The sequence below is a fragment of the Protopterus annectens genome, chromosome 3.part0 (genome assembly GCF_019279795.1).
Source record: "Protopterus annectens isolate FY-2018-M chromosome 3.part0, PAN1.0, whole genome shotgun sequence".
NCBI lineage: Eukaryota > Metazoa > Chordata > Ceratodontiformes > Protopteridae > Protopterus > Protopterus annectens.
This window is the reverse complement of record NC_056731.1, coordinates 214,957,191-214,983,648: the sequence shown is the minus strand read 5'-3', so window position 1 is coordinate 214,983,648 and position 26,458 is coordinate 214,957,191. Positions and strand designations below refer to the sequence as shown.

The 26,458-nt window shown below is 38.5% G+C and overlaps 1 protein-coding gene across 1 annotated transcript in view; it reads left to right on the top strand.

Moving 5' to 3' along the window:
* Positions 1 to 26,458, top strand: part of DNAH11 (dynein axonemal heavy chain 11) — a 4,606,558-nt gene that overhangs the window by 1,621,699 nt on the left and 2,958,401 nt on the right. The window contains exon 39 of the mRNA XM_044065542.1: positions 19,188 to 19,265. Within this exon, the coding sequence (XP_043921477.1) occupies positions 19,188 to 19,265 (78 nt within the window). The remainder of the gene's footprint in view (positions 1 to 19,187; positions 19,266 to 26,458) is intronic.

Here is a 26,458-nt window from a genome sequence, read left to right as displayed (position 1 = left end):
CTGGCTTCCCATAAACCATCCACCAGGAAAATTTATCTCAGGAAGTGGAGAAGATTCATAATCTGCTCTCGAGAGAAGGGAATAGATCCCTTTTCAGCTCTGCTTACTTCGGTACTGGACTATTTATCTAACCTTTTCCATTTGGGGGCGGCAGCTTCAACTATTTAAGGACACCTGGTGGCTATCTCTAATTTCCACAATGGCTTCCAGGACTCATCCTTGATTTCTCACCGTCTATGTAAAACCTTTTTAAAAGGTGTCACTCACATTAGACCACCCTTCAAAGACCCAATCGAGCCATGAAATTTGACACTAGTTCTACAATCCTTGACTTGTCCTCCCTTCAAACCTGTGACCACATGCGATATAAAATTTGTATCCTGGAAAACTTTATTCTTGGTAGCTATTACCTCAGCAAGATGAGTATCTGAATTACAAGCCTTGTGCATAAAATGTCCCTACGTGGTTTTCTATAAAGACAGAGTATCACTCCGGAGTAATCCCACCTTCTTACTCAAAGTTATTTCCAATTTGACTATTAACCAGACAATTGATCTGCCAGTTTTCTTTCTAAAATTTTCTAACAAAGGGGAATACTCACTACATTTACTTGATGTGCAGTTGCAATTTTACTTGGACAGGACTAAATCACTACAAAAATCTGACCAACTGTTTGTATCATTTTCAGGACCAAAACTGGGAAGATCTGTTTCCAAAGTGACTCTATCTAAATGGTTGTGAGATTGCATTGGTTTTATCTATCAACAAAACAACGCGCTTCTACCATCTAAGGTCAAAGCGCATTCAACCAGATCAGTCACAACATCTGTTGCCTTCCATGCAACAGCTTCCATGGATGCCATTTGTCCAGCAACTACATGGGCCACTCCTCATACCTTTATCTTGCATTACAAGTTGGATTTGGTCTCCAGGGGAAGAGCTTCCTTTGGTTCAATGGTGCTCAGGAATATCCTTCCATAGGGCCTCCCAAGAAATAAAGTAGCTACGGACTATGTCCCATCAGTAAGGAATGAACGAGGATTAATAGCATCAGATAAAGAAGTTATGTTCTTGCCATAATGTTCCATCTGTGTTGTTGATCTTCATTCATTCATTACCTCCCACCCACCATCCCCCTCCGAAAGACTCCTGGAGGCTTGGATTTGGTCCTACCTTATAGTAGAGAATTTGCTCAGATAAAGCCTCTGCGTTTTCTTTTCCTGTCTTATGGGCAAACTTGATCTGAGGTGATAGAGACATGGGCACTATGGGTAAGCTTAGCTCGAGAGTTTTTTGGCTGGTGCGAACTTGTTATAATGGCTGACTTAGTTCCGAGGACAGAACCGATACCCCATCAGTAATGAATGAAAATCAACAACACAGATGGAATGTTATGGTAAGAACATAACTTCTTTTTTTATGTACTGGTTCAAAAATGCACAGGCCTTTAATAACGCGCTCAGGCAAACTAGCTAGACTTGCTAGATATGGAAAAGTTTCAGCATTATTAGGCCTTATCAGCATAGTCGAAACCAAAAAAAAAAAAAAAAGTCATCTCTGATGTACTAACCCCATGGGATGTTTGCATGTCTGATAGGATACCTTCATAAAATAAAGTTTGCAAATGTCTTTATACTTGATTATTTATGCTGTAACTGTCTTTCTAGCTGAGTCATATATGCATCTCTACTGCTGAAGTTTTGCTTTGCAGGCTCTGCCTTATTTGGTACCTTCCTCCGGGGTTAGTACATCAGAGGCCTCTTGTTAAGGTAAGTATTTTAGAGCATAAGTTTGATTCTCTAGGCATGCTGTACGAATCCTAATATTGCTGAAACGACTGTATCTGATGGAGTGTAACTTGTTTTTGAGCTTATTACTAAGGATATGCTATTGTGAATTCTTTTCTCAGAGTGCTGAAAAATGTTTTCATGGGAAAGTGGTGTATTTTTCATAATGTTTTGATAAAGTCAGGTAATGCCTTTTTAGTTATGTTTATGTGTTTTCCACCAGTGACTTCTCATTAAGGTGAATGCTTCAGAGCTTAATTAGATTTTCCACTTGTACTATGCTGCTGAGGCTTAATAATGGTAAAACGTATGGAATCTGGATTTTTTTTTTTGTTCTGAGCCCTTTATTAAAGATATTTCTGTCTTAGTGCATTTTTGCACCAGTAGTGCTGAAGCAGTTTTTTGGGGAGGGATTTTGCATATCTCCCAGATTGCCTTGATTATGAGAGATTTTCAAACATTTTATGTGTGTCTCTTTGCTGCAGTAGGTTCTTTCTGGATATATCCTATTTATCTGTTTTTCAGTCTATCATTTGTTGACTGAATAATATGTCTACTCTAGTCCAAGGACCATTTTCGGCTGTGACCTGGACCAGAGGCCAATACAAATAATAAGTATATTTGTAAAGGAATTATAATAATAATTAAAATAAGTTTCAGGAGATCTAGCTATAAAGACCACCCTTAACAGTTCTTTGGTTGTCGTATACTTTATCAATCAAAATTTTCTTTCAGAAAAGTCGTGTGCTGCAGTATTTCTGTATGCATGGATAGCAAACACTGTGACTTTATGCTCCAGTTACAAATATGCCTGCTCCCAGACCCTAACAGGTATTTTCTTGCTGCTTGTACAGTCTGGATCTCTGACCTTGCTGTTTTCTGTGAAGTCATATTTTTGCATGCCGAAAATCTTGTTGTAATAGTTGTCCATGTGGCAGTCACATTGCTAGACAACACCAACAATGGCATCATCTGTATAATCTCTGAGAAGAGTACATTGTTAAAGTCTACCAAAAATGGTAGCAGTCAGTAGTTTTGCATGACAGCTGCAGCTTTTACTTGTCCATCACTGCAAGAACAAGCACTTAGAGACCAGGTTCAGGCCATAAACTGCTCAGGTTGTGACTGTAGTATACAGCTTGTCTCCTTCTCTCATCAGTTGAAGCCTTCCTCTTCAGCTAGCAAGGGTAGAAGCTTTAAACGGTCTTCAAATTTGATTAAGAAACTTGGTGATGGGGAGGTGTGCCCACAGCTCCCACTCTGTGGGATATATCTCAGGGTTTCTGCACTGTCCTGTCTTTAGGTGATAGGCTGGAAGCCTTGACTCTTCAGATTGGTTTTGGAGATCTTTCCCTAGAGTTGTCTGTTTTCAGATCAATGGTGCTTGTGACTAGAGACTGTCTTCCTGGGACAGGCTTACAGGTCCTAGTCAGAGAAAGGCCACCTGGCCATTACATGGTGGAGCTCACACCTTAAGGGTCTTGATGTCAAGCCAATACTGGCCTTGGCTTAGTACCACCATAAAAAGCTCATGAAAGACAAGGACAGAGCTTGGTCACTTTGCAAAACTACAGAAAATAATGAAGAATACCAGTTCTTCTTACTTCCATGACATAATTGCAAACTAGAAATTAAAAATGCCAAGATACCATATCTCTGCACTAAACTTAATTCCACACAATGCAATCTGAACAAGTCTGGATGGTAGTCAGGAGAATAACATGTTTTAACAATAACAGCATAGCCAGCATTGTCATACTTACAGCTTTCAAAATGCTCTTAACCTGTCCAATAAACTCAGCACTCTCATCTAACCCTTCTGCTTAATCCAGTCACGTCACAGCCTTCCATTCCAAAGCTCCAACGATGCTGTTCCTTCCACATAAATACAGGCAACCTCTCATGCTATCCAATTTTCTAATCTACTCCTCCTCTCTGTCTCACACTGTGCTCACTCCTGTTTTATTTCAGGGAAATATCAGCAAAGTCTGTCAAAAATATTTAAAAAATTACATATGAAATTTAACCAAAATTCAAATTACTTGCCTCCCGCTTTCTTGAAAATGTGTACCAAGCCACTATCTAAGCCTTTGGTATGTATCTTCAACCTGTCTGCTCCAGAAATGTTTCTCATCCCGTTAAAATACAGTTTCATAATTACTGTTTTTAAAACCTCGTTATACACATTCCACAGGACTTTCAGCCAGTATTCATCTGCTGCCTTATCACAAAGACATTTGAGAAAGTGGTTTATGATCAGCTCTTTGAAGAACTGACCAAATATGATCCCCTAACTGGTGTACAACATGGATTTAGAAGCAGTCACAACACCCTTACAGCGATCTATACTGTGACTGATACAATATTGGCTTTCATGAAAAGTGCTGACTGTCTGGGGCAACTTTTATAGACTTTCATGGAGCCTTTGAAAGTATAGATCAGACCATACTACTTTGTAAACTAAACTGGAATTTGGGTCAAACACACTCACTTGGTTCTTAAAATATTTATCAGATAGAGCCTTTGTAGTTCAGTTAGGCAACTTATAGAAATGTGTACTTTATTGGCCAGTCGTTCAGGGCTCCATCCTAGGCCTTATATTATTTTCACTGTTTATTAAGGACGTATGGCCGGATTCAAAAAAACCTACACTAAGTATCCACGGAATGTATTCAAGACCATCCTTACCACATTTTTTGAGCTTTCTAGTCACTTAGAAAGATTACACTAAGTGTACATGTAATCTGCACTTTGTAGTAACCTTTATGAATCCTTGCCAATAGTTAAAGCTGCAAAAAAATCAATAGGAAAACTAAAATTAGGAGGAAGAAGGTGTGAGTTAACCTGTGTTGTCTGTTCACTCAGAAGGGTGTACACTTAGTGTAGACGTTATGGAATCCCAGGGATGATCTTTATTGCTGATGACATGCTCCACAGAAACCCTGGCAGATCCCCAATATCAAATCAGTTTCTATTCAAACAGATTTATGTCCCCGGTGCATTTGCTGGCAAGCAATAAATTAACTCAGAATGTCTCCAAGACAGCCTTTGTATTATTATCATTTTTTTGGTACACAGCACAAACTCTCTTTAATCCACCACACACACACACACACATACACACACACACATTTCAGGTATAAAAGCCAGAAGGCGAGCACATTTCCACAGCAGAGAAAAACAATACACAGTGTCCTTATTTTAGACTAGCCGCTGTCATGTAAACCCCACACTGAACTAATGGTTGCTAAGGTTTCCGTTCTGTTTATATACCTCACAATTATCTCTGATTTTGGTTGAAAATTTTGCTCTGTCTGTCTTAGAACCTATGATTTTCTTTTTTGAGCAAACAGGATAGATTACTGTCAGAAAATAATGACAGTTTTAAAAGTTACAGACTTAATTCACTTCAGAATAATCAAGTTAACTTGTGTTATTTTGTTCTTTTTTAAATTTTTAGTAAGTAGTACCAGTATTTTAAAAGTGTCCCTTGTTTGGAGCTTTTGTCCCTCCCAAGTTTTGAGTTTGCCCCGATCCTGGAAGTTGGTGGTTGAGAGCTGTAAGCTTGCTTACCCCATATTAAATCACTTTACCAAGAAAGACTGGCCTTACTAAAACATTTCCATACTCAGATAATATGCACTTCCCATCATCTCCCTCCACTTGGCCCACAATATTAGTGAAACCCAAACAGCCATAAATTGCATCAGTAGATTTCAGTCTCTCTACACATCATTATGTTGCATTACAGAAAGCAGGCTGGCTTCCAGTTACATCACGATCCACCCTTCTTTTTTACTGACTTTTGCCAATCCCTAAGAACAAACTACAAAACAGATCCCTCCATATACTCTTAGAAGTTGCAAAAATGGCATGTTAACACTAATAGACTCCCTTCTTATCCAGAGAGAAAAAAAAGCTTCAGTAGAATTATCCCTGCTAACTGGAACCAAATTCCCACAGAAAGTAGACAGGTTACAGACTTAGAGCCTCTTAAAACAAGATAGAGTTTGCATATATTTTCTTGTCAAGAGCTAGTCTCCACCTCGCTCTATCTCAACTGCCTGTCAAATTCTCTTTTTTGAACCCAATTGCAGATCTAAAGATGTAATACTTTCAACTGATCCCCCTCCGTAGGAGATATTTTATTTCTATAAAGATTTGTATGACTGCTCATTATTAAATGTTTTTAAACACCTTTTTTGAAATATCACTTGTGACATAGTCAGACTTACATTTATGCAAAAGTAGTCAAACCATATTAACAAGTTCACATTTACAAAAATTATACATCAATCCCTCTGAGCTACACGCTCTAGGGACCTAAACCTTGTCACCACAATAAACAGAACATGCCAGAGGGCTAGATTCCTGTCCCAGAGACTTCCCATACTCTGGAATAAACTACCTATCTATATCAAACAAAGCTCCTCATTAGCACTCTTCAAGAAAAATCTTGATGATTGGATGGGAAATAGGAAATTCACCCAGGGGATCACCTCTGTGGCTCTGCTCGACAGTGGCACAGGAAAATAATTTTCTTGGGTGGCAAAAGCCAGGGTACCTTTTTGGCTGGGCTTGTATAGGTCCCGGGGCCGATAGCCTAGTACCTACCTATGAACCTATGAACCTATGAATCACATAATTATTTGTATTTCCTATAATCTAAGTTGTTGTTGTTGTGTCTTTCGGCTTTTTGCTATAATCTAGGTAACATTGCATAAATTATTCAATTCCTCCCTTCTCTTAAACTTCATTCTTCTTCCAAAACATTGTTTCTGCATGTATTTTTCCCAAAGTTTCCATTTCTTTCATGTAATGTACTCCTACCCTTTTATAAAGATCCCACTTCTGTTCTTTTATCTCTTTTAAAATATTCACTACTACAAGTATAGTTGGTTTAGATTTTGATTTCCATTTTCTAGTAATTACCTATTCGGCAGCCAACAGAATTAAACTTACCAAGGCCTTAGTATGTTTAGGAATTCAGATCCTGTGTCCCATCTCCAAAAATAAATAAATACATAATTTAATTTGTTACACTCATTTGCCCAGTCCTTATAAAATGTTAACACTGTAGGCTGCATACAGTGTTATGAATCTTTATTCTGTTGAATAGCATGGAGGAATAAGTAGATTTAATTGTATAACATGGAAAAACAAATATATTCTGTATCTGGATTACTGTCATATCTTTAAAACTGAAATGACTTTAATTTCTATTATACCACTAACTCTGCATATGCACCACAGTCATGGCTGAAAAGGATTCTTGAACCAGTCCCACCCACATGGACAGCAAAGTAAGAATAAAATAAATAAGTAGTTTGATGTCTGGTAAGAGTAAGTTTTGTGATGCATGTGCATGGTTATAGCAGTAGGTTAATATTTTTGATAGAGGCATAGCTAGGGTGGGGCAAAGGGGGGGGGCGGCTGCTCTAGTTGCAAAGTGGTAGGGGGTACAACAAGTCTTTAGTGCATTACCAGCATTCAGAAATGAATACATGTATTACATTTGTGATACAGAGTGGTCTAAACTGCAGAATACAATTGCTACAAATGCAGTAAGTGTTTTGATACATTTTTAAAAAGAAAAAAAGAGCTTTATTTAGTTGAGGACCCTTTTTTATTTATTGTCCGCAGGGCACCAGAGTTGCTAGCTATGTCTATGGGTTTGGATCCTGCACCAACCACAGTGTGAGACGCTTCCTTCCACATGCTGTCTTCAGGTGGTGTATCCTGAAGCATTTATTCAGGTACCCTGGCATCAGTCTGTACCCTGCTCACCCCTCTACAAGCTCATGTCCATTGGTAATAGTAGCTCTGATACTATCTGCAGCTCATATCTGTAGTCAGAGGATTTTGAAGCCTCTGTTTCAGAGATGAACATGGATGGAAAGAAGTAGGGGGATAATGATGTTACAGTCTACTTGTTCTTTTTAAGTGATGGAGTTCAGAGAGAGTTGAGTCGTTCATTTACCCACTCCTATACTTGGAACACCAGGTTAAGTTGGCCCTGAAAAAGATGGTAGATCTTTCAGTCTTAGGTCAAGGAAGACCTCTATGGGGACTTCCAAGATGGCTGCACATTGATTAGCAGCTTAATTCTGTCTCTCCCAGTGTGAAAACAGAAACTTAGCAGAAAGAGCTAGTGGACCTGGATTTATGTGTAAATTTCAGTAACTAACTAGTACGTGCACTGCCTGGATGCCAAGAAAAAAGAAATACAGAGGACCTGAAGGAAAATCAGCTACAAAAGGTGATAAAAAAACACTGATTGGGAGAAGTACTGTATCTGTTCAGCAAAAATAAGTGCAAGCTCCAGATATGACTTCCAGTAACCTTGAGGAAAGTATAAAGCAATTGCATACAGACCTGACAAAAATAAATGAAGCACTGATGGAGTATATCAACTCAAACAATAAAAGGCTGGAAAAAATAGATAACTCAGATGAGAGGATAAAACTGCAAAACCCAGAGGCTGGCTGAATATGAGATTGCACAAGAAGAGATGTTTCAAAAAATAATAGAATTAGAGGATGGAACACGTAAAGAAAAGCTGAGATTTTCTGCTGTACGTGAGAAGCTAGAAGGAACAAAACTGTATTAATTTCACAAAAGCACAAACAACCAGCTGCGCTAGTATTCCACAACAGAAATTAGTAATTGAAATGGCACATCATGTGTACGCTTCAAACTTGGCTATGAGAAAACAGCCTAGACCTTTAATAGTAAAAATGAAATATTACTAGCAGAAGGACAAAGTACTAAAAGTGGGAGAAAATAAGAGTGTTTGTGGAGAATGACTTCTCAGGCAGAAGAGGAATAAATTTACTCCATTATATAGGGAATGTCGAAAAACAGGCATGAGATTCAAACTGCTGTACCCAGCTGTCTTCAAAATATTTTTCCCTGGAGGAACAAAAAAATTTTTTGATGAAGTACATGCTAAGGAAAAATACAAAAGTTTGCCCAACAAAAAGTGAGCTGTAAAACAAAAGGAAATTCTGCTTCTTGTTCTTCTGGTAATGAAGACCACAGAGAGACTGTGCCAGTGAAACCTTTCCCAGTGTTAAAACAGAAAATGCTTGAGAGAGGGGGAAAAAAGTACAAGAGATGACAAGAAGAATCAAGAGTGCAGTGGAGATGAAGCAGAGACAGGGTTTGGGAGATGGAGATGAATAGGAATAGCACAAGAGAATCTGGAAATATTGGACTTTCTTGGACTTTGTTAAACTCTAAAGCATATGCCCTACTTCATGTCATTAAAGTTTGGAGACTAAAATCAGTAACTTGGAAACTGACACGTGGGATTACAAAGGATAATTGTATTTGTGAAACAAAACAGAGCACTTAATTATGAAAATATTGGACTTGTTAAACTTGTAGGGGACTCCATAAAGCATATACCCTACTTCATTTCATTAATGTTCAGAAAAATACTCAGGAGAGGAGAAGGGGAGGGAGAGAGTTAAATGTAAGTAGAAAATTTTTTTTCTTAACAGTATTATTTAAGTGGCGCATGATTTTCTCTGCATGTTATACAGTTTTTTTCATTTATTTTTAAGTGTAATGTGGATACAAATAAAAATAGTTGCTTCTGTTTATTCTTTTTGTTTCTTCCTCCCGTCTTTTCTCTTTCTTCTTGTTCAGTTTTAAGAAATGTAGGACCACAGTGTGGAAAAAAGGATCTGGTTAAAAGAGCATGACACTCTCATTTTTGCTTAGGGGTATGACTGGATTAAGGTCATTGGCTTTATATAGTAGCAAGTTTTAACAGAAAGTAAGTCAATAAAAAGAATATCGAATATCATAAGGTCTTTTTTCTAGTAAACAGTCATGTATCTGATTCTCATGTCACTAGCTGACAATCAGATAAAGATAAATGGCATGGAGAAAATGTTTTCTGGAAGCATTCAAGTGTTTTCCCAGATAGAAGAGCTATAAAGATTAGGCAAAACCAGACAGTACTTAATAGAATCACAGGCTCTACCATGCATCTTAGCATGGATAATCTTTCTTTCTGTTTAGCTCGAGTCTGTGTGTGTGGCTGTCAGTTTGGAACTTTTTTTCCTATTAAGGGGTAAGACTTCAACATTTGAAGATGTATATAGTTTTGTGTATTATTAAGTTAGTAGGTTTTAGGGGGGCATTAGACGTGTGTTTATTTTTTTGTTTGAGGATGTTCAGTAAAACAAAAAGTTTTGTAAGATGTCACATAGGCTCAAATGGAGATGGCAAGAAACAACTGTATAAAACATTAACCTGCCAAACAGTATATGCATGTAACACAAAAGCTGGAACATGACATTTAACAAAAACATTTTTATACATAAAAGGTGAAATAACTTTTCAAGAATATGATTCTTTTTGTAATATTTTTAAATGTCAGTAGTCTCGCAGATAAATACAAAAAAATAGTAGTGAACTACATCAAAAATGTAGAGTCCAAATAACTATGCTACAAGAGACACACTTGAAAAGAACTAAATATGTGAATTTGATAAAGAAAGGTTTTCAGGATGTTATTCAGTGGGATACCTGGGGCAAAGGAAGAGGGGAGTACTTATATTAATTGTAAGAGAAGTTCCAGTAGGATTATAGGAAGTTACTAGGCTAATGGTCCTACGGGCCTTTACAAGCCTAGCCAAGTTCTGCCCTTATTTCCATGATCAGGATCTATTGCCCCTGTCCAAGAGGGACACCGGTGGAACCCCCCGGGTTGAATTTACAGTTACCCATCCAGTCGTCCAGATTGCTTTTGAAAAGGGCCAATGAGGTGCTCTGTTTGACATGACATGGGAGTCTGTTCCAAAGGTTTGGTAACCTTTGGGAGACAAATCTGTCCCTCCAGCAGGTTCTATTAATGTCACATACCAGATTAAAGTTTTTAGAGCGAGTAACCCATCTATCATTTGACTTGTGGATATGCAGCATTTCCAGTAAAGCAGGGTCAGAGATTGCCTTATATGCAAGGCAGAGATCACCTCTGAGTAGTCTGTATGAAACAGAATAAAGTGACAGTCATTTCAGACTATCCAAATTGGCAGATGCTGAAGACCTTGACTGTTCCTTGTGAGGAACCTTTGTGGTCTCTCCAGTTGCTGCAGGTACATGGAAAAGTACATACCAAAAGGGGTGTTTAACTCATTTATTGGTCTGATGAGGGAAGAGTATAGGGAGCTTATATCTTCTTTTTTTCTGGAGGCAATGCCTTTACGTAGGAGATGAGCAATATAGAATGCCCTTCTTACCACTCTGGAGAAATGATGATCAAAGGTAATGTTGCTGCCAACCTGTGTGCTCAGGTCTCTCACCACTGAGTGTGTACTTAGGGTGTTGCTATTGATGTTTTAGTTAACAGGAACATCTCTCTTACTAAAAGGGATTATAATACATTTTTTTGCATTGAGTTTAAGGCCATGACTTTGGCACCAATCATTTGTTTGTGTAAGACCCTCTTGTAGGATGTTGACATTATTTGGATATTCTATAACCGCTCCCAGTTTGCAGTCATCAGCAAACTTTGTCAGCCAAAAACCTTTAGTTTTTGCTTGTACTTAGGAGAAATAGATGCCAAACAGTAGAGGTCCCAGGACTGATCCCTGTGGAACACCACTGGTTACAGGTCTGCTTTTGGAGGTGGATTCCCCTATTTTGACTGTATGTTTTCTACCAGTGAGCCAGTTAGCGACCCATCTAATAATGTAAGAGTTGATACCTAGATCAATGAGTTTGTCAGTGATGCCTGAGTGGGGGATAGTATCAAAAGCCTTGGCTAAGTCTGGGTAGGCTGTATGTACAGATTTCCCTTGTACCAGGGCCTTGGTAACTGTCTTGAAGAAGTCTACCAAGTTTAATTGGCATGGTCTCCCTTTGACAAATCCAAACTGATTAGGGTCAAGTGTTTGGAGATTACCTTTATCTTTGTTGATAAGGTTCATGATGATTTGCTCCATGGGCTTGCAGATAAGGCTAGGCAGGCTAATAGTTCTGTAGTTCTCGGGGTCAGTGGAAGCACCACCTTTGTGCAAGGGAACACTGGTGACCATTTTCCATTCAGCTAGGATGAAGCCTGTGCTTAGACTATGATTGAAAAGAGTACCCAGTGATCTTGCTAATTCATGTTGGAGCCCATGTAGGATGCAGCCTGAGATGTTACCAGATCCCATAGAGGCTGCGTTTTTGGCCTTAGAGAGGTAATTTATGACCTGCTCTTTAGAGATGTAAGGTAGGGGACAGGTGGTAGGGATGTCATGGGATACATGTAGCAGGGACAGGGGAGTGAAGTTTTCACAGAATCTGTTTGCCAACAGGTTAGCTATGTCCACAGGCTCAATATATGTGGTATCATTAACTAGTAATAGAAGAGAATAAAAAGACAATAATGGTTGATTTATAGTACTAACAGGCTACTGGCAAGGGAGGAGGATTACACTGGCATGTATTTATATTCCACTAAGTAGAAGGGGCTGTCATGAAGCTTACGGAGCCTATAACAAGGAAGATAACAAGGGATCCTGCAGAAGTGTTAGAAATATTTTGGATGTTCTGTGAAATTCTGTATAAAGCAGAGAAATATTGAAATCAAGATTAGAGGCAAAGGATGCTCAGTTACTAATAATAAGGAAAAGAGGAGATGAGTTAAAAATTGTGATGTGTGGCCGTCTACAAGGGGGTCCCTGGGAATGGATGGTGTTCCTGTGGAGGTTTGGAAGCTAGGAGAAAAGAAACTGATAAAGATCTAGAATGTTTTGTTTAACAGTATTTTAAGACAGGGGAAGTACTGACATTTTGGAAGAAGTCAGCGATGGCTGTGGTACTGGGGGGTGGGATTCATCAGATCTGGCTTTGTGCGGGCTCATTTCAATGCTGAACTGTGATTATAGAATGTTTGTGTCTATAGTGGCTAGGAGGGTGGCAAGAGAGATGGCAGGACTGATATGGATTGGTGTGGTTTTGTGGAAAGGAGGCAAACATTTAACAATGTTGGCAGGGTGCTGCTGATCCAGACGGAAGCAGAATGTAGGAGAATACCACTGTTGTTAGTGGGTCTTATTGCAAAGGGGGCATTTGATGGAGTAGACTGGGCTTTATAGGTGGGGTGGTGGAAGCATTTGCATTCCCTGATAAAATTATAAGGTTGATTGGGAGAATGTATGAGAGATCGGGGCAAAGGTTGAGGTGGTTGGGATCCTCTCTGTTAGTTTCTGCTTGAGCAGAGGAGCTGGGAATTGTTTTTTTCTCTCCCCTTTGTTATTTGCATTGTATTTAGAGCGTTTGGCTAGGATGGTGGGGACTCAGGAATTCGGAGATATAATTGCTATGGTGGTCAAGAGGGACTGGCTGTTTTTACAGATGATATTGTTTTATATATGACAAAACCAGAAGGGGACATTACAGTGTTGCAGAACATTTTGAGACAGTTTCAAATTCTTTCAGGAAACAGGGTTAATAAAGCTGAAACAGAGGTGATGGCAGTGTTCAGCAATATCCGTATTTATTGGGGTATGATAAAATGAAGTATTTAGGAGTATAGATTAAACATGATTCCAGTGTGGTGGCTGAGGGGGTGTGGGAAGAGACTAAAAAGTGGTAATACAAAACCTGAGAAAATGGAAGGTTCGTTATGTGGATATTAATAGTAAGATGTGGACAATTAGGGTGTTTTTGGTCCCTTTGGTGTTGTATACAGGTTGGGAATGTTTTGTCAACTGGAGAAGAAGTTTTGGATAGTAATTAATAAAGAGTTGGGGTGTTTTGTCTCAGGGGTGGAAACTGCAAGAGTCAAGTGGGATGGGCTGATTCTTAGAACAGAACGAAGCAGATTGGGATTGCACAGTTTGAGGGGGATATTTCTGAGTGGCCCAGTTGAGGATCCTGTACATAGCACAAGCAGAAAACTAATCCAGAGTGGAGAGAGATGATGAAACGGGAACCTCAAGAAACAAGGAGAGACTGGGATTCTGGATGCAGACCTTTAAGGAGAATAACAATAATCATACAAATAAAGTAGTAGAAAGTATTCTAAGAACTAAGCCAACATGGGAATGGAGAAAGATTCTGCCAATAGGGATGACTGCAATTAGGGCTACAGAAAATAGTTAAGAGGGGGCTGGAATTTATTAGAGAAAACTGGCTAAGGAACTAAAGTATGGGGAGCAAATAACTGGAGAGAAAAGGTAACAGAATGGGAAGACACCAAGAAGTTATTTGGACTGCAGGTCAGAGATTGTCTTCCCTGTCAAGTATTGATATCAGAGTATTGGCAAAGAGAAAGAAATACGGGGTATTAAATGAAAGACTAGCACTAGTACAGTTTTTAGTGCAATTTAGAACAGAAGTTGTCATTAAGAAAGTAATAATTAGTAGAGCACATAAAATATTGCATGATAACTATAAGAATTAATCAGAGGAGGTTAGAAAGGATTGGGAAGAGAGACCGGATAAGCAATTCACAAAGAAACAATAGGGAGAAATATGTATGCCGCCCAAATATGCAGCAAAGTCTAGAATATTTAGGATCTTTGCTTGATGTGTTTATTTAGGCATTTTTGTACTGCAAGTAGACTCCAAAGAATTTTTCCTCAGGTAGACAGCAAATGTTGGAGGTGTGATGGGGAAGAAAGAGGTAACTGGGAACATATTTTCTGGGAGTGTAATGAGTTGGCAGACTTTAAAGATTCCCTTCAGACTGCTCTGTCAGAGATCCTGGGTGAGTAAATTGGTGTAACTAAGGAAATTACATTTTTTTTGAGCTATGGCTGAATCTAATTATGGTGGTTGCCAAAAAAGGTTATTACTAGGAAAATAGAAGTCATAGTCTAAACCAACTTTATCAGAAATAGTGAGAATAGTAACAGAGATAAAACAACTAGAATTGGGACCTTTAGAAAAGGGTAGGAGCAAATTACATAGGAAAAATGGGAATTGTGGGAACAGTACATGCAGAGGAGGAATTAGGTTTAAAAGAAGGCAGGATTTGAATGAGCCATGTAATGTGTGACTGACATTAACTGGATAGATTATAAGTGATGTACAATGTTTGCAGCTACAGTTGTGTCAAAATGGCTTGTAATGTATGTAAGGAAGTTCTAAAAGTTCTAAGCCTGACCAGCTTTCTAAATTTTGAACATTATTTTGCCTCTGTAACTGAAAAGAGGACCATTTCATCTTGTAAAGTGCTAGTTTGCAGAATCATAACCCTATGTTTTGACATTGTTTCAGATCACTGAATGAACCATGTCAACGAAAAGTGTTGAATTATCAAGTGTGGAATTCTGAGCCGTCATGAAGTTCCTATTCCTGCAGAGGAAAACTCCAAAAGAAACCCATGAACGTGTGATGCAAACATTGAGTGACAAGTGCCCTTCTTGCTCATCTGTGAAGAAGTGGTGTGCAAACTTTCAGCATGGAGATTTTGAGACCAAAGATGCAGCAAGGTCTGGGGGTCCTCAAACGGTGTCAACTCCTGAAATTGTTGACCATGTCCATGACCTGATTTTGGCAGATCTGCGAATATCAGCTGAAACAATTGCTGAGACTCTACAGATATCCAGGGAATGTCTTGGGTTTATAATCCATGAGCAACTGGTTATGCAGAAGCTATAAGCCAAGTGGCTACTCAAATGTTTGAATGCTGACGAGAAAATATGTCAAATGGGCACTTTCAAGCTGATTTTGTGGCATTTTCATTGAGCTGGTGCCAACGTTTTGGAATAACTAGTTACTGTTGATGACTTTGCCTCTCAGTCATGTTCTTGAGCCCATGGTTCAGAGGCCATGTCTGATCAGTATCTGCAGAGGTGGGGCATTCACTCCAAACATCAACCTGTGTGCAACTCAAGAATGGACATAAGGGAATGTAGAGGTGAATGCAATGTTTCTTACTTGGCATTGGTACTTAATGCATGCCTCCTGCCCTTTCTTCTGAGTTCATTCCTCATCTTAGAATTCAGTGAAAAAGAACAAAATCCATTCTTGTGGCCATTTGGTGGCTGAGAAATGTATAGATTAGGGCCCTGATGACTTAATCTGTACAGCAGATTCACCCTCTTCCAGGCATTGGCATAACCCTAATTGCTTGTGGTGGCAACTGGCACTACCTCGGGGTTTGGCTTTTGCTGTAAATCTCATTATTCCATTAGATTTGCTGGTGGGGTTCTTGGAACTGATCAGAGTTGTTAGGAAGCCTTCTACTTAGTATGTTTACACTGCTAAATGGAAAACGTTTTTTTTTATTAGCACATACCTCCCAAGCTGTTTAGTTTCACATATTTCTGGCTTACCTCAGGCATTCATATGATCTCCATTTCATTTATTCCAAGGTTATGGTTCATATCTTGTCTTATTTCTGTGAATTATGACCTTGTGGAGGGCATAATTAGGACCCATCTCTGGCTGATCAAGCAGCTCCTTGAAGAAGTTCTGCATCTCTGTCTTTTGTTATGGAGCTCCCCCTATCTTTAAGACTTGTATGAGGTAGACAGGCTTATCTGCCTACCATGTGAGCTTTCAGTGGTGTTGAAGTTCAAATCTAGGAAGACTTTGTTTCTGTGACCATTAGTATTTTACAGAGCTGCAGGCATTTGTGTGTTGTGAACTGTATCTGTTCTTCATAAAGGATGGTTCTATTTGCAGGACCAATCCATGTCTCCTCCTGATTTAGTTTTGAATGTTTCCTTGAAACAATGCATTCATCTGTCTCTGTCTTTTTTGGAAGCTGCAGAAACCAAGGAAGAGAGAGCCTTTCCCATTCTGGTGATGTACAATACAACTTGGGATTATTACAGATAAAAACATTATACTACAGTTTCAAGTTAAACAGAGAATATCAAAACTTGCCCTAATACTATTAAAGGATTTACCCATGCTACTTAATCTTCTTCAAGCTTGTGGCATCTTGGTGTAAGGGGAAATCTCATCAATACCATTTTCTCAGAATTTGTGTATATTCAAATATATTAGCAAAATGTTGATGTTTACATTTTAAAAATCCTCTTTTGGCCATCTTGTTGACAAAAGCTGCATTCTAAGCTCAGTGCATTAGCGGAGTAGCTACTTCCAATGCTTACTTTTAGAATGTCTGCTTTGCAGACATTTGTAATGTGACGATTTGGTTCTTGGTGCATATTGTCAACAAGCATTATTGTCTTGACTGTAATTCAGGCCACTTTAAAGAAGTCAGTACTGTAGCACTTTGGCCATAAGAGCCTTGGACCGTCCTCTGGCTCATTTTGTCCTCATGTTTATTTTGTCATTTATCCCATCATAGTATCCACCTTTATAGTTAAATGTACGAGATACATTGCATCAGTCTATCTACTAGCAGCCTTCCCTTGATGGGTCAAAAACATTTTTCTGCTATCCTTGTCTGTATAAGTAATTATTCAGTCAGCTGCTGTTTTTAGCATTAAGCTATAATACAGGCATGAATCTGTTGTTTTATCACATGTCTTTTGGTGCCAAACTACAGTATTTGTGGATTTGCAAATGATTCTTAGTAGTGATTAGGTGGTGAACTGGAGGACTATGGATATAAGTGTGCGCGCGCACACACACACACACACACATATATATATATATAAATATATATATATATATATATATATATATATATATATATATATATATATATATAAAATGACATGTAATCTTATTCATGGAGAGCACACTGACTGGCTAACAACCCCTATCATAGGACTGTGCTGAAAAGAAATTACTGAATTCAGACTGTTGTCCAAGTGGAACCCAACCTAAGACCTTTTTCATGGAAGGACCAGCAATATAGCAGCTAATATGGTAGGACATTGTTTTTTATGAAAAGCTCACGTCCCCTGAAGAGAGAATATGCTGTTAAGCATTTATTTATTTGTTTGTTTGTTTTACATTTGTTTAACAGGAAAGTCTGACTAGATACAGTTCCTTTTTCAGCGGAGGCCTGGGGAGAAAAGCTCCATATTTACAACAGGACAATTGTGCTAAATATCAAAACATTACAACAGGAAGTAACATATAGATACAGTATAATACATACAGACTTCTTTATACATCAATTTTACATATAGAGATAAAGTTTATACACATTTCTGATAACAGAGAATACTCATATGTGTATCTACCAAAAACTTTATGTATGTGCATAACTATGGAGAAATAACATGGGTAAATAATACTATATTATCAGGGAGAGATACTAATAAAGAGAAAGTAGACCAGTTACGAATTGAGAAAAGTCGCTGAACGTTTTAGGGGAAGAGATTGAGTCGGACTAATTACTGTGAAGGAAAAGATGGCATGCAGAAGATAAGAAGAATGGGGAAGAGAGGATAGAGGAGTTAGACAGCTGGGGAGGGGAGCTGCAAGAAGGCACTCATACGTTATCCAGGGGTGGTGCATACGAATAGCTTTGTATTCAATAAATGGGATTTGAGTCTTTTTTTTTTAAATTGCAGAGCGTTTGTAGTTGTGTGTATATCTGGCAGTGAGTTCCAGATTTTGGCTATGTATGTACAATAGAGTGAATCTCCAGCGGCATTGTTGGATTTGGTAACTTTTAAGAAGGATTTATTATTTGAGCTTAAAGACCAGCTACTAGTGTAGGGGAGTAGAAGGTTTTGAAGAGCAGGGTTTTTTCAGGTTGATTTAAAAGTGTATGGGCCAAAGTAAGTTGGTTATAAGTTAAGAGCTGAGGTAGTTCTAGCCAGTTAAGTTGTTTGAGTGCAAGGCAATAGTGTGTTCTGAAGTTGGAGTCTGTGACAAACTTTGTGATTTTATTATAGCAGGTATCTCATTTTGCTAGGTCTGATTTTATTTTAGGTTTGTCAGAATGGCTGAGGCGTATAGGAGTTTGGAGATCAGGTATGTTCTTACAATGGTTGCAGTGGTAGCCTTTGTGCTGTTGGTTAGGTATTGTCTATTTCTGTAAAGAGTACCAATTTTTTTATTGACATTCTTGACTGTTTGGGCTATATTTAGGTCAAATTTCAGGAGAAAAATATTTGAGTAATGAGTAAAGAAAATAGAAAGAAACTCATGACAAGAGCATGTGTTAAGTATCACAGGTGAGAAAAATGAAAGCGATATTAGCGATTGGCTTGATACCATTGCATTGGATATAAACCAGTCTGCAGTGCAGCTTTTTATTTGGTGCATTTTTATAAGTGTTTTGCAACTCATGTTATATTTAGTGCAATAGAAGCTGAAGGCATGAATCCCCAACTTGCATTATGTGTGCATTTCTTTTGTCTGTGAACATAGATCACTATAACCAACAGTGCAGTCAGACTGATGAGTTAGGAAGTGATCATCACTGTTATCTTTGGGGTATAAAAAGTACTTGATCACTGCTTGAACTAATATGAATTGTTTGGTTTTTAACAGCTGCCTTTTTTTTAATAGGTTGTCCAGCTTGAAGAACTTGTAGCAGTTCGGCATTCTGTTTTTGTTGTGGGCAATGCAGGAACTGGAAAAACACAGGTATATAGTATATATGTGCAGTTATTCTTGATTGTTAACACCCCATGGGAGAGATAACATGTAAAATTTGTAGAAAACTATACAACTAGAAATACCTAGCAGGTAGTGTTAACGTTTATGTATTATTATGCTGTGAAAATATCAGAAATCCGTCTTAGAATGGTAGGTAATAGTCTATAAAAGTCAAGTGATGGAGAAGTGAGTGAAGTGTTCACATACAGTACAATTTTAAGCATAAAATGAAACTGAGAAATCCCACAGTAGGATATGGCAGGCAGTAATGGCTTTGTGTGTGTGTGTGTGTGTGTGTGTGTGTGTGTGTGTGTGTGTGTGTATACGGACCAGGGATCCTTCCATGAGAGCATTTGCTTCCCATAAGTTGTAATGGAGGGGGGTGAGTGAGGGTATCTCCAAAATTCATACATCTTTCTCTCTCCATAATGTAGAAGTTATAACATATCTGAATTGATTTCAGCCATGTACCAGTATTACTTATTTATACTGAATAATAAACATTTCACAACCTCTTTTTGTGTCAGATGTTGGACGTACTGTCATACATAATATTACTAGATGTTGTGGTAGGGAGGTGTCATTAATGACTGTACAGCAGTTTGACAAATCACATTTGCTTTTGGTTCATTAGTAATCATCAAAATTACTGAAAGATTGTTGTATTTAAGTACACATATGACATAATGGTTTGTGTATATAAACTGTGTCTCTGGAATATTGAATGTTTACATTTCTCAAGTCTGTCACATCTGAACCACAATAAAAGCCCCTTTCTTTGTTCTGGCTGCTGGCTTTAACCTATGCGATTCTTATTTTTTTCTGTGGCAAATGCCTTACATGCCTATGGTCACTGGCTCATATAAGAGTGACATCCTGCTTTTACATATTATATTTGCATCCTTCTGTCACTTAATCCATTACTGCAGACAACAAAACCCAAAAATTCAGAGAGTTGCACAGTCTTAGGTTGCCAGTTTCAGATTACTGGGTGTGGATCAGTTCACCATTTCCTAGCACAGGTTAAAAAATCCTGTTCTTTTTTCAGATTATTAAAAAAGCGATCACAATCTTTTCTACTTTCATCATTGACCATATAAGTAGTTCTCAAATGCCCAGCACTCAAAAATGGCATATGTTTAGGATACCAGTTCCATCTCCTGAATTAAAAAAAAAGTCTTTTTTAAGTTTATTTTCCAAAAAATGTGGAAAACTGCCCACCGTCTTTCTTCCAACCCTAGTGGTATCTTGTGTATTATCCCTAAAAAGAGTCCTTTGATTCTATAAAAAAAAAAGAAAAAGGACCCTCTGCATCCACATGTAGCAGTCCTTGTACACATCAAATGCCTCCACTTGTCCTTAGTAACTAAAGGTGAAATGTTTTCTCCATCCTGACAGGTTTTCACTCCTGAAGGGTTTACTTGCATTTTTGTACTGTTATGCCCATTTCAACGAATGGGCATATCCTAGCTATTGCTTACTATTTGGGTTATGCATTTTAAATATGCTGTTTGGGATATTCATGGTAAGTGTTGATTAACATTTATGACAAGCAAGTGGTATTTAACTTCAGTGGTATCACACCAAGGAGAAAATCAAGACAACTGAATAATCAGGTGTTTTAATGCAAAAACGGTTACCTATGCTCATACCCAGTGAGTAGATTCTTAAACATTCAGCTATGAATTGGTGGGAGATGCTCTGTATGGAGAGGCAAACTGTTCTGTAGGCTGGAGTGCTAGAATTTTAGTTTGTTTCATCAGCTGTATATTTTGTAGGGATACAGATAACAGCAGCATATTCTCTGAATAAGCCATCTGGAAAAGACGTCCGAAGTGTTTTTCAAAGAAATTTCTTGAGAAAGCTAATAATAAATCAGTATGTAGCATAGAAAACACATTAGTGTGATCTCTTTTTAAACAGACACTACCTTAGTTGTGAAAGTGAATTGATGTTCCTTACCAGAGACACCAGTAGAAAAAATTGCATGTTTTATTCCTTTCTGTGCCTGACTTCACCTGTTGTGAAATAGGGTACAGAGCAGGATAGATGTGCCATACAGTTTTCTAACCAATGGTGTAAATAGTGATTATATTTATGCATTGTACACTCTTGCTTATCTAATAAGAGGATACTTATAAATATGCCCCAGTCTCAAGTGATTAAAGATTAATAAATGAACTTTATTTAAGTAATAAAAAACAGGGAGACTGCGGTGGTGCAGCAGTTAGCGTTGCCACCTCACAGCAAGAGGTTTTCCTGTTCTATTCTCAGCTGGGGTGCCTTCTGTGCTGAGTCTGCATGTCCTCCCTGTGGTCACGTGGGTTTCCTCCGGGTGCTCGGTTTCCTCCCACATCCCAAAGACATGCTGTAGGTGGATTGGACACTCTAAATTGGCCCTAGGTGTGAGTGCATCTGTGTGTGTGTGCCTTCTGTGGAAGGTTGGATGCTGGGCTGGTAACTCGACACTGTAAAACTCCACTGCCAGTCATGAGCGGACAGGTGATCTGCTGTGGCGACCCCTAACCAGGGAAAAAGCTGAAAGAAGAAGAAGATTTAAGTAATAAAAAAACAGTACAAGTGCAGAGTGAATTATATGTAAGTTAGCACAACCCAGGGTGGAGAGAATCAAATAAGAGTCAATAAAATAGGATGCATATAGAAAAAAATAAGCTTCAAATATCTAAGTTCCCTAGATAGCTTAACACAAATACTGAACCTAGATAAGTTAATAGCTAGTACTCACAAATGATTCAACACAAACAAGACAGCACTAACATTATCTTTGTAATAGCTTCTGTTTTTACAGAGTTACATAAAATGACTTTCCCCCAGCCCCAGTGTCCATGAAATTGTCATCCCGTTGCTGGTAATTTTATTTGTCATAGCAACTATACTATCTGCATTCTGAATGCATGTTAGTGCCTTCGGTCCATCAGCAATTACAGCCCAGCAGGAGGACAGTTCCTGGTCTTTCATCTTTTTTAACAATATCAACAGGCAGGGATAGCAGGTCTGGGGATTCATCACATTTCTAAGACATTCTGTGTTCTTTGATATTCAGAAAGACAAAGGCCACACATTTTTCTAGTTATGAGAATGATAGAGAGAGAGAGAGAGAGAGAGAGAGAGAGAAATAATGTATTACATTTGTAACTGTTTTATTTAACCTGGTATTAACACTGGCTTCACAATTGCTTCTGTTTTGGCCTGGCATTACCCTGAATTTGCCTTTGTATGGGTCATAACAGTGAGGAGTCCCTAAATCTGTGGACAAAGGTTGTGCATTTTGAAGTTTCAGCATCATTTGCCTTGCAAGTATTACAGCCATACTGTCACTAGTGCCACTGTCTTTAAGAAACTGCTGAAAGTATCAGAAACATTTACACTGCTGGACTGCTTTTGTAAATGATTTATTTCTACCCTAGTGGAGTCACAAAATCAATAGGCTGTATAACAGAAGGAAGAAAATCTTGGCAAAAATTAGGAGATACAGCACCCAGGAGGATAAAAGCACTCTCAACAAACTGAACAAACATCTCAGAGGACAAATAAAGTTTACCAAAGCCAAATTTGAGTTGAATTTGGCCCACCAGGCCAAGGACAGCCACAAGGCATTATTTAGCTATGTCTGCAACTTCAAAGGCAATAAACAATTGTGTGCGGAGCTCATTGTAAATGGAGCCACCTATACTGAGCCAGAAGATATAGCAAACCTACTGGCCGATATATTTAGCTCCAACTTTATCCCTCTGTCCCACTCAACCTTCCCTAAGGAAATACCATCAAATATAACTCCCCCTGCTATCACTAGGAGACAGGCCTTAATGCTCTGTCTAAAGCCTAGTACACTGCATCAATGGGCCCAAACAATATCCAAGGATGCCTTCTAAATAGCATGAAACATGACCTGTCAGGGCCTCTGGAATTGCTATTTAACTATAGCCTTCAAACAGGCTTTGTACCTCTTGAATGGAGAACAGCATCAGTCATCCTTCTGCACAAAGGTGGACCACCTACAGACCCTGGAAACTACAAGACCCATAAGTCTCACCAGTCTTATATGTAAAGCCATGGATAGAATTATCATAGAAATGATTAGTAGTAATATAGTAAACCTCCAGACACTGGACCCAACCCAGTTTGTTTTTTGTCAAGGGCAGATCATGCCTATTTAACCTGGTGGACTTCCAAAACAATGAATGAGGGCATAATGGTTCAGACTGGCTACCTTCACCTGGTCAAGGCATTTGACACAATACCCTACTTAGGCATTGCTGACAAACTGAACAGGTTAGGTACAAACTCGTATGTCACCTGGTGGATAGCCAACTGGCTCACAGACAGGACTCAGGAAGTTAGAATTGGAGAGTCCACTTCTACAATGAGACCAGTCACCAGTGGAGTCCCTCAGGGATCAGTCCTTGGGCAGCTCCTTTTTGGCATTTACTTCTCTGAAGTCAAAGCCAATGCCAGTGGTCTCTGGCTGACTAAATTTGCAGATAATTGCAAATTAGGAGCTGTCATTGAATCTCACACTGACAAAATGTTCTCCAGGAGGGGCTACACAAACAAACAACTGGTGTCAGAGCCATGGACTAAACTAAATGCCAAGAACTACATAATAATATCATTCAGGAAGTCATCCACTTCTGGTAGCTATCATATTGATAAAACACACCTTAGAGTTGACCTAGTAGTCGGAGACTTAGGGGCACACATAGATAGTAATCTAGCCTTTCACCATCATGTCTGCAGCAGTGAGGAAATCATTCTATGTTGTGCAACCTATAAACAAAGGTATGACATCTAAGTCCAAGGAAGTCATTGTTCCAATGTATTCGACATTCATCAGACCTATCATTGAGTACAATGTCCCCTTTGGTATGTATGTAACCAGGCATATCTGACAATTGGAACGTCCACAGAGGTTTCTCACTAAAAGAATACAGGGCTTAAGTAAAATGTCCTCTGCAGACTGCCTCAAGGCTGTATCCCTGTATTCTGTCTCCTACAGGCTTTTGAGGAGAGCTCTATGCCTGACATACAAAGGATTGCCAGACCCCACTGTGATGGACATCCTGCATACCTGCAAAACAAACAGTACCAGAATTACCTGTTCTAAGGACTTGAACCTTGCCAGTGATATAAATAGGACCTGCTGGAGAGACAGGTATGTATCCCAGAGATTACCCTGTCACTGGAACAGGCTCCTCATCCATGTGAAGCAGAGTTCTTCCCTAACCCAATTCAAGTACAACTTAGACAATTGGATGGAGAACAGGAAATTCATCTCTGGTTTGGCACCTATGTCTCTAATGGACACAGGCAATTTGTAAATGGTTCATCTCCCAAGCCATTGCTTGTAAATGTTTCATCACCCAAGACCATGCTGGTACTTATCGGGTCTATATTGGAACATCGAATATTTAACAGTTCGAATCAGTAAAGGTCGACCCTTATTGATCGAACTGTTAAAACATTGAATGTTCTGAAAAAAAAATAAAAACAAAAACAAAAAAAAAAAAACAAATGGTGTAGGCAGGGGGACAAGCCCCCCTGCACCCCACATACCCCCGCTACTAAAATATACCAACTCTGAGACCGCACTACATTGAAGTAAATGGAAATCTCGAAACAAGCAAGTTGGTCACAAGTTATAAAATATACACATATACACTCATATACAATATTATTCATATTTTTAAACTATTACTTTGCATCTATATTATTTATATTATTTATTGTTTTTAAAAAATGTTTTAACATTAAATTTGTTCATAATATGTTTTAAGGATTTAGTACTGAACAGTTATGGCTTTCACTTTTGTTATCCATATCACAACTCAGGGAAACATTGGAAAAGTATATTCATGTTCTAAGATTGCTTTTACTTTCACCAACAGATGGAGCTGTTTTTATTGCATATACTTGACGCACTTTTATTTACATATTATTCAATTCTTTATTATTTTATTGATTTATAAAATCAGGTCCTGATAGTGAACATTCAGTTTTTAGAATAATATTCTCAGTTCTTTTAAATACACACACACACATATATATATATATATATATATATATATATATATATATATATATGGTATATTTTTAGCATTTAACAAAATATTTCAAACACGTCACAATTTTAACAAGGTTTTAATTGTTTTTGTATTTTCATTGGATGTCAACATTTTAAACTTCTATTTAAACAGTCAGTTTTGATTGTGGTATTCATCTGATGAAGTGATACGACGAAAACGTTAGGATATTTTATACTACGTTAATGTTCTTTGGTTTGCAGTGTGATTTATCAGTGTTGGTTCGTGGATTTGCGGAATAAACAATCATCTGGGACTGGCTATCTGGCTTGTACCTTTTTTTGGTTTATAAATGGAAATCTCCCCTTTTGGAGATTTCTGTTTACCTCTTCGATGGTCTGCAGTTTCGCTATTCTTGTGTCGACAATGTCAGATTCGACATTGTCGGCTTTCGAGAATTTAATATACACCCCACTTATCAAGGGTGTCAGAACTGTCAGAGATTTGAGATGCATGGCTAGGCTTAAAAAGGCCCTTGTGGTCATTAGCCTAGTAAACACCTATGAACCTATTAGAATACTGTATCCATTGTTGTCTTTTTTCATCTAATTCAACATGTGGCTTGTTGGATCTGGTCTTATACGACCTCAGCACCTTATACGAAAGTATTGAATATGAGAGCTCTGACTCCTCCTGTACCCTCAGCAACCCTCTTCTGCCTGAATTACCATAGATCTCATTTGCCGCCTGCCTGACAAAAGAGTCATTCAACTAGTCCTCTAAGACCAACAAGGATTCAGAGTCTATTCAGGGTTCATTTTAATTCCAAAAATGACTGGGACATCAGACCAATATTGGATTACAGCAGTCTGAATCAATATATAAAGTACACAAAATTCCAGATGGTCACAGTACAGTCCATTCTGCCTACACTGAGGAAGGACATTTGGATGTGTTCTATTGATCTGCAGGATGCCTACTATATGAAGATCCAGTGGCAATCCAAGAGATTCCTCCATTTCTAGCTGGAAGCCAATCACTATCAGTTCAGGGCACTGCCATTTGGTCTCAACACAACCCCTCCAGGTGTTCACGAAGATAATGGCAGCTGTGACAGCCTATCTTGGGCTACAAGGGATC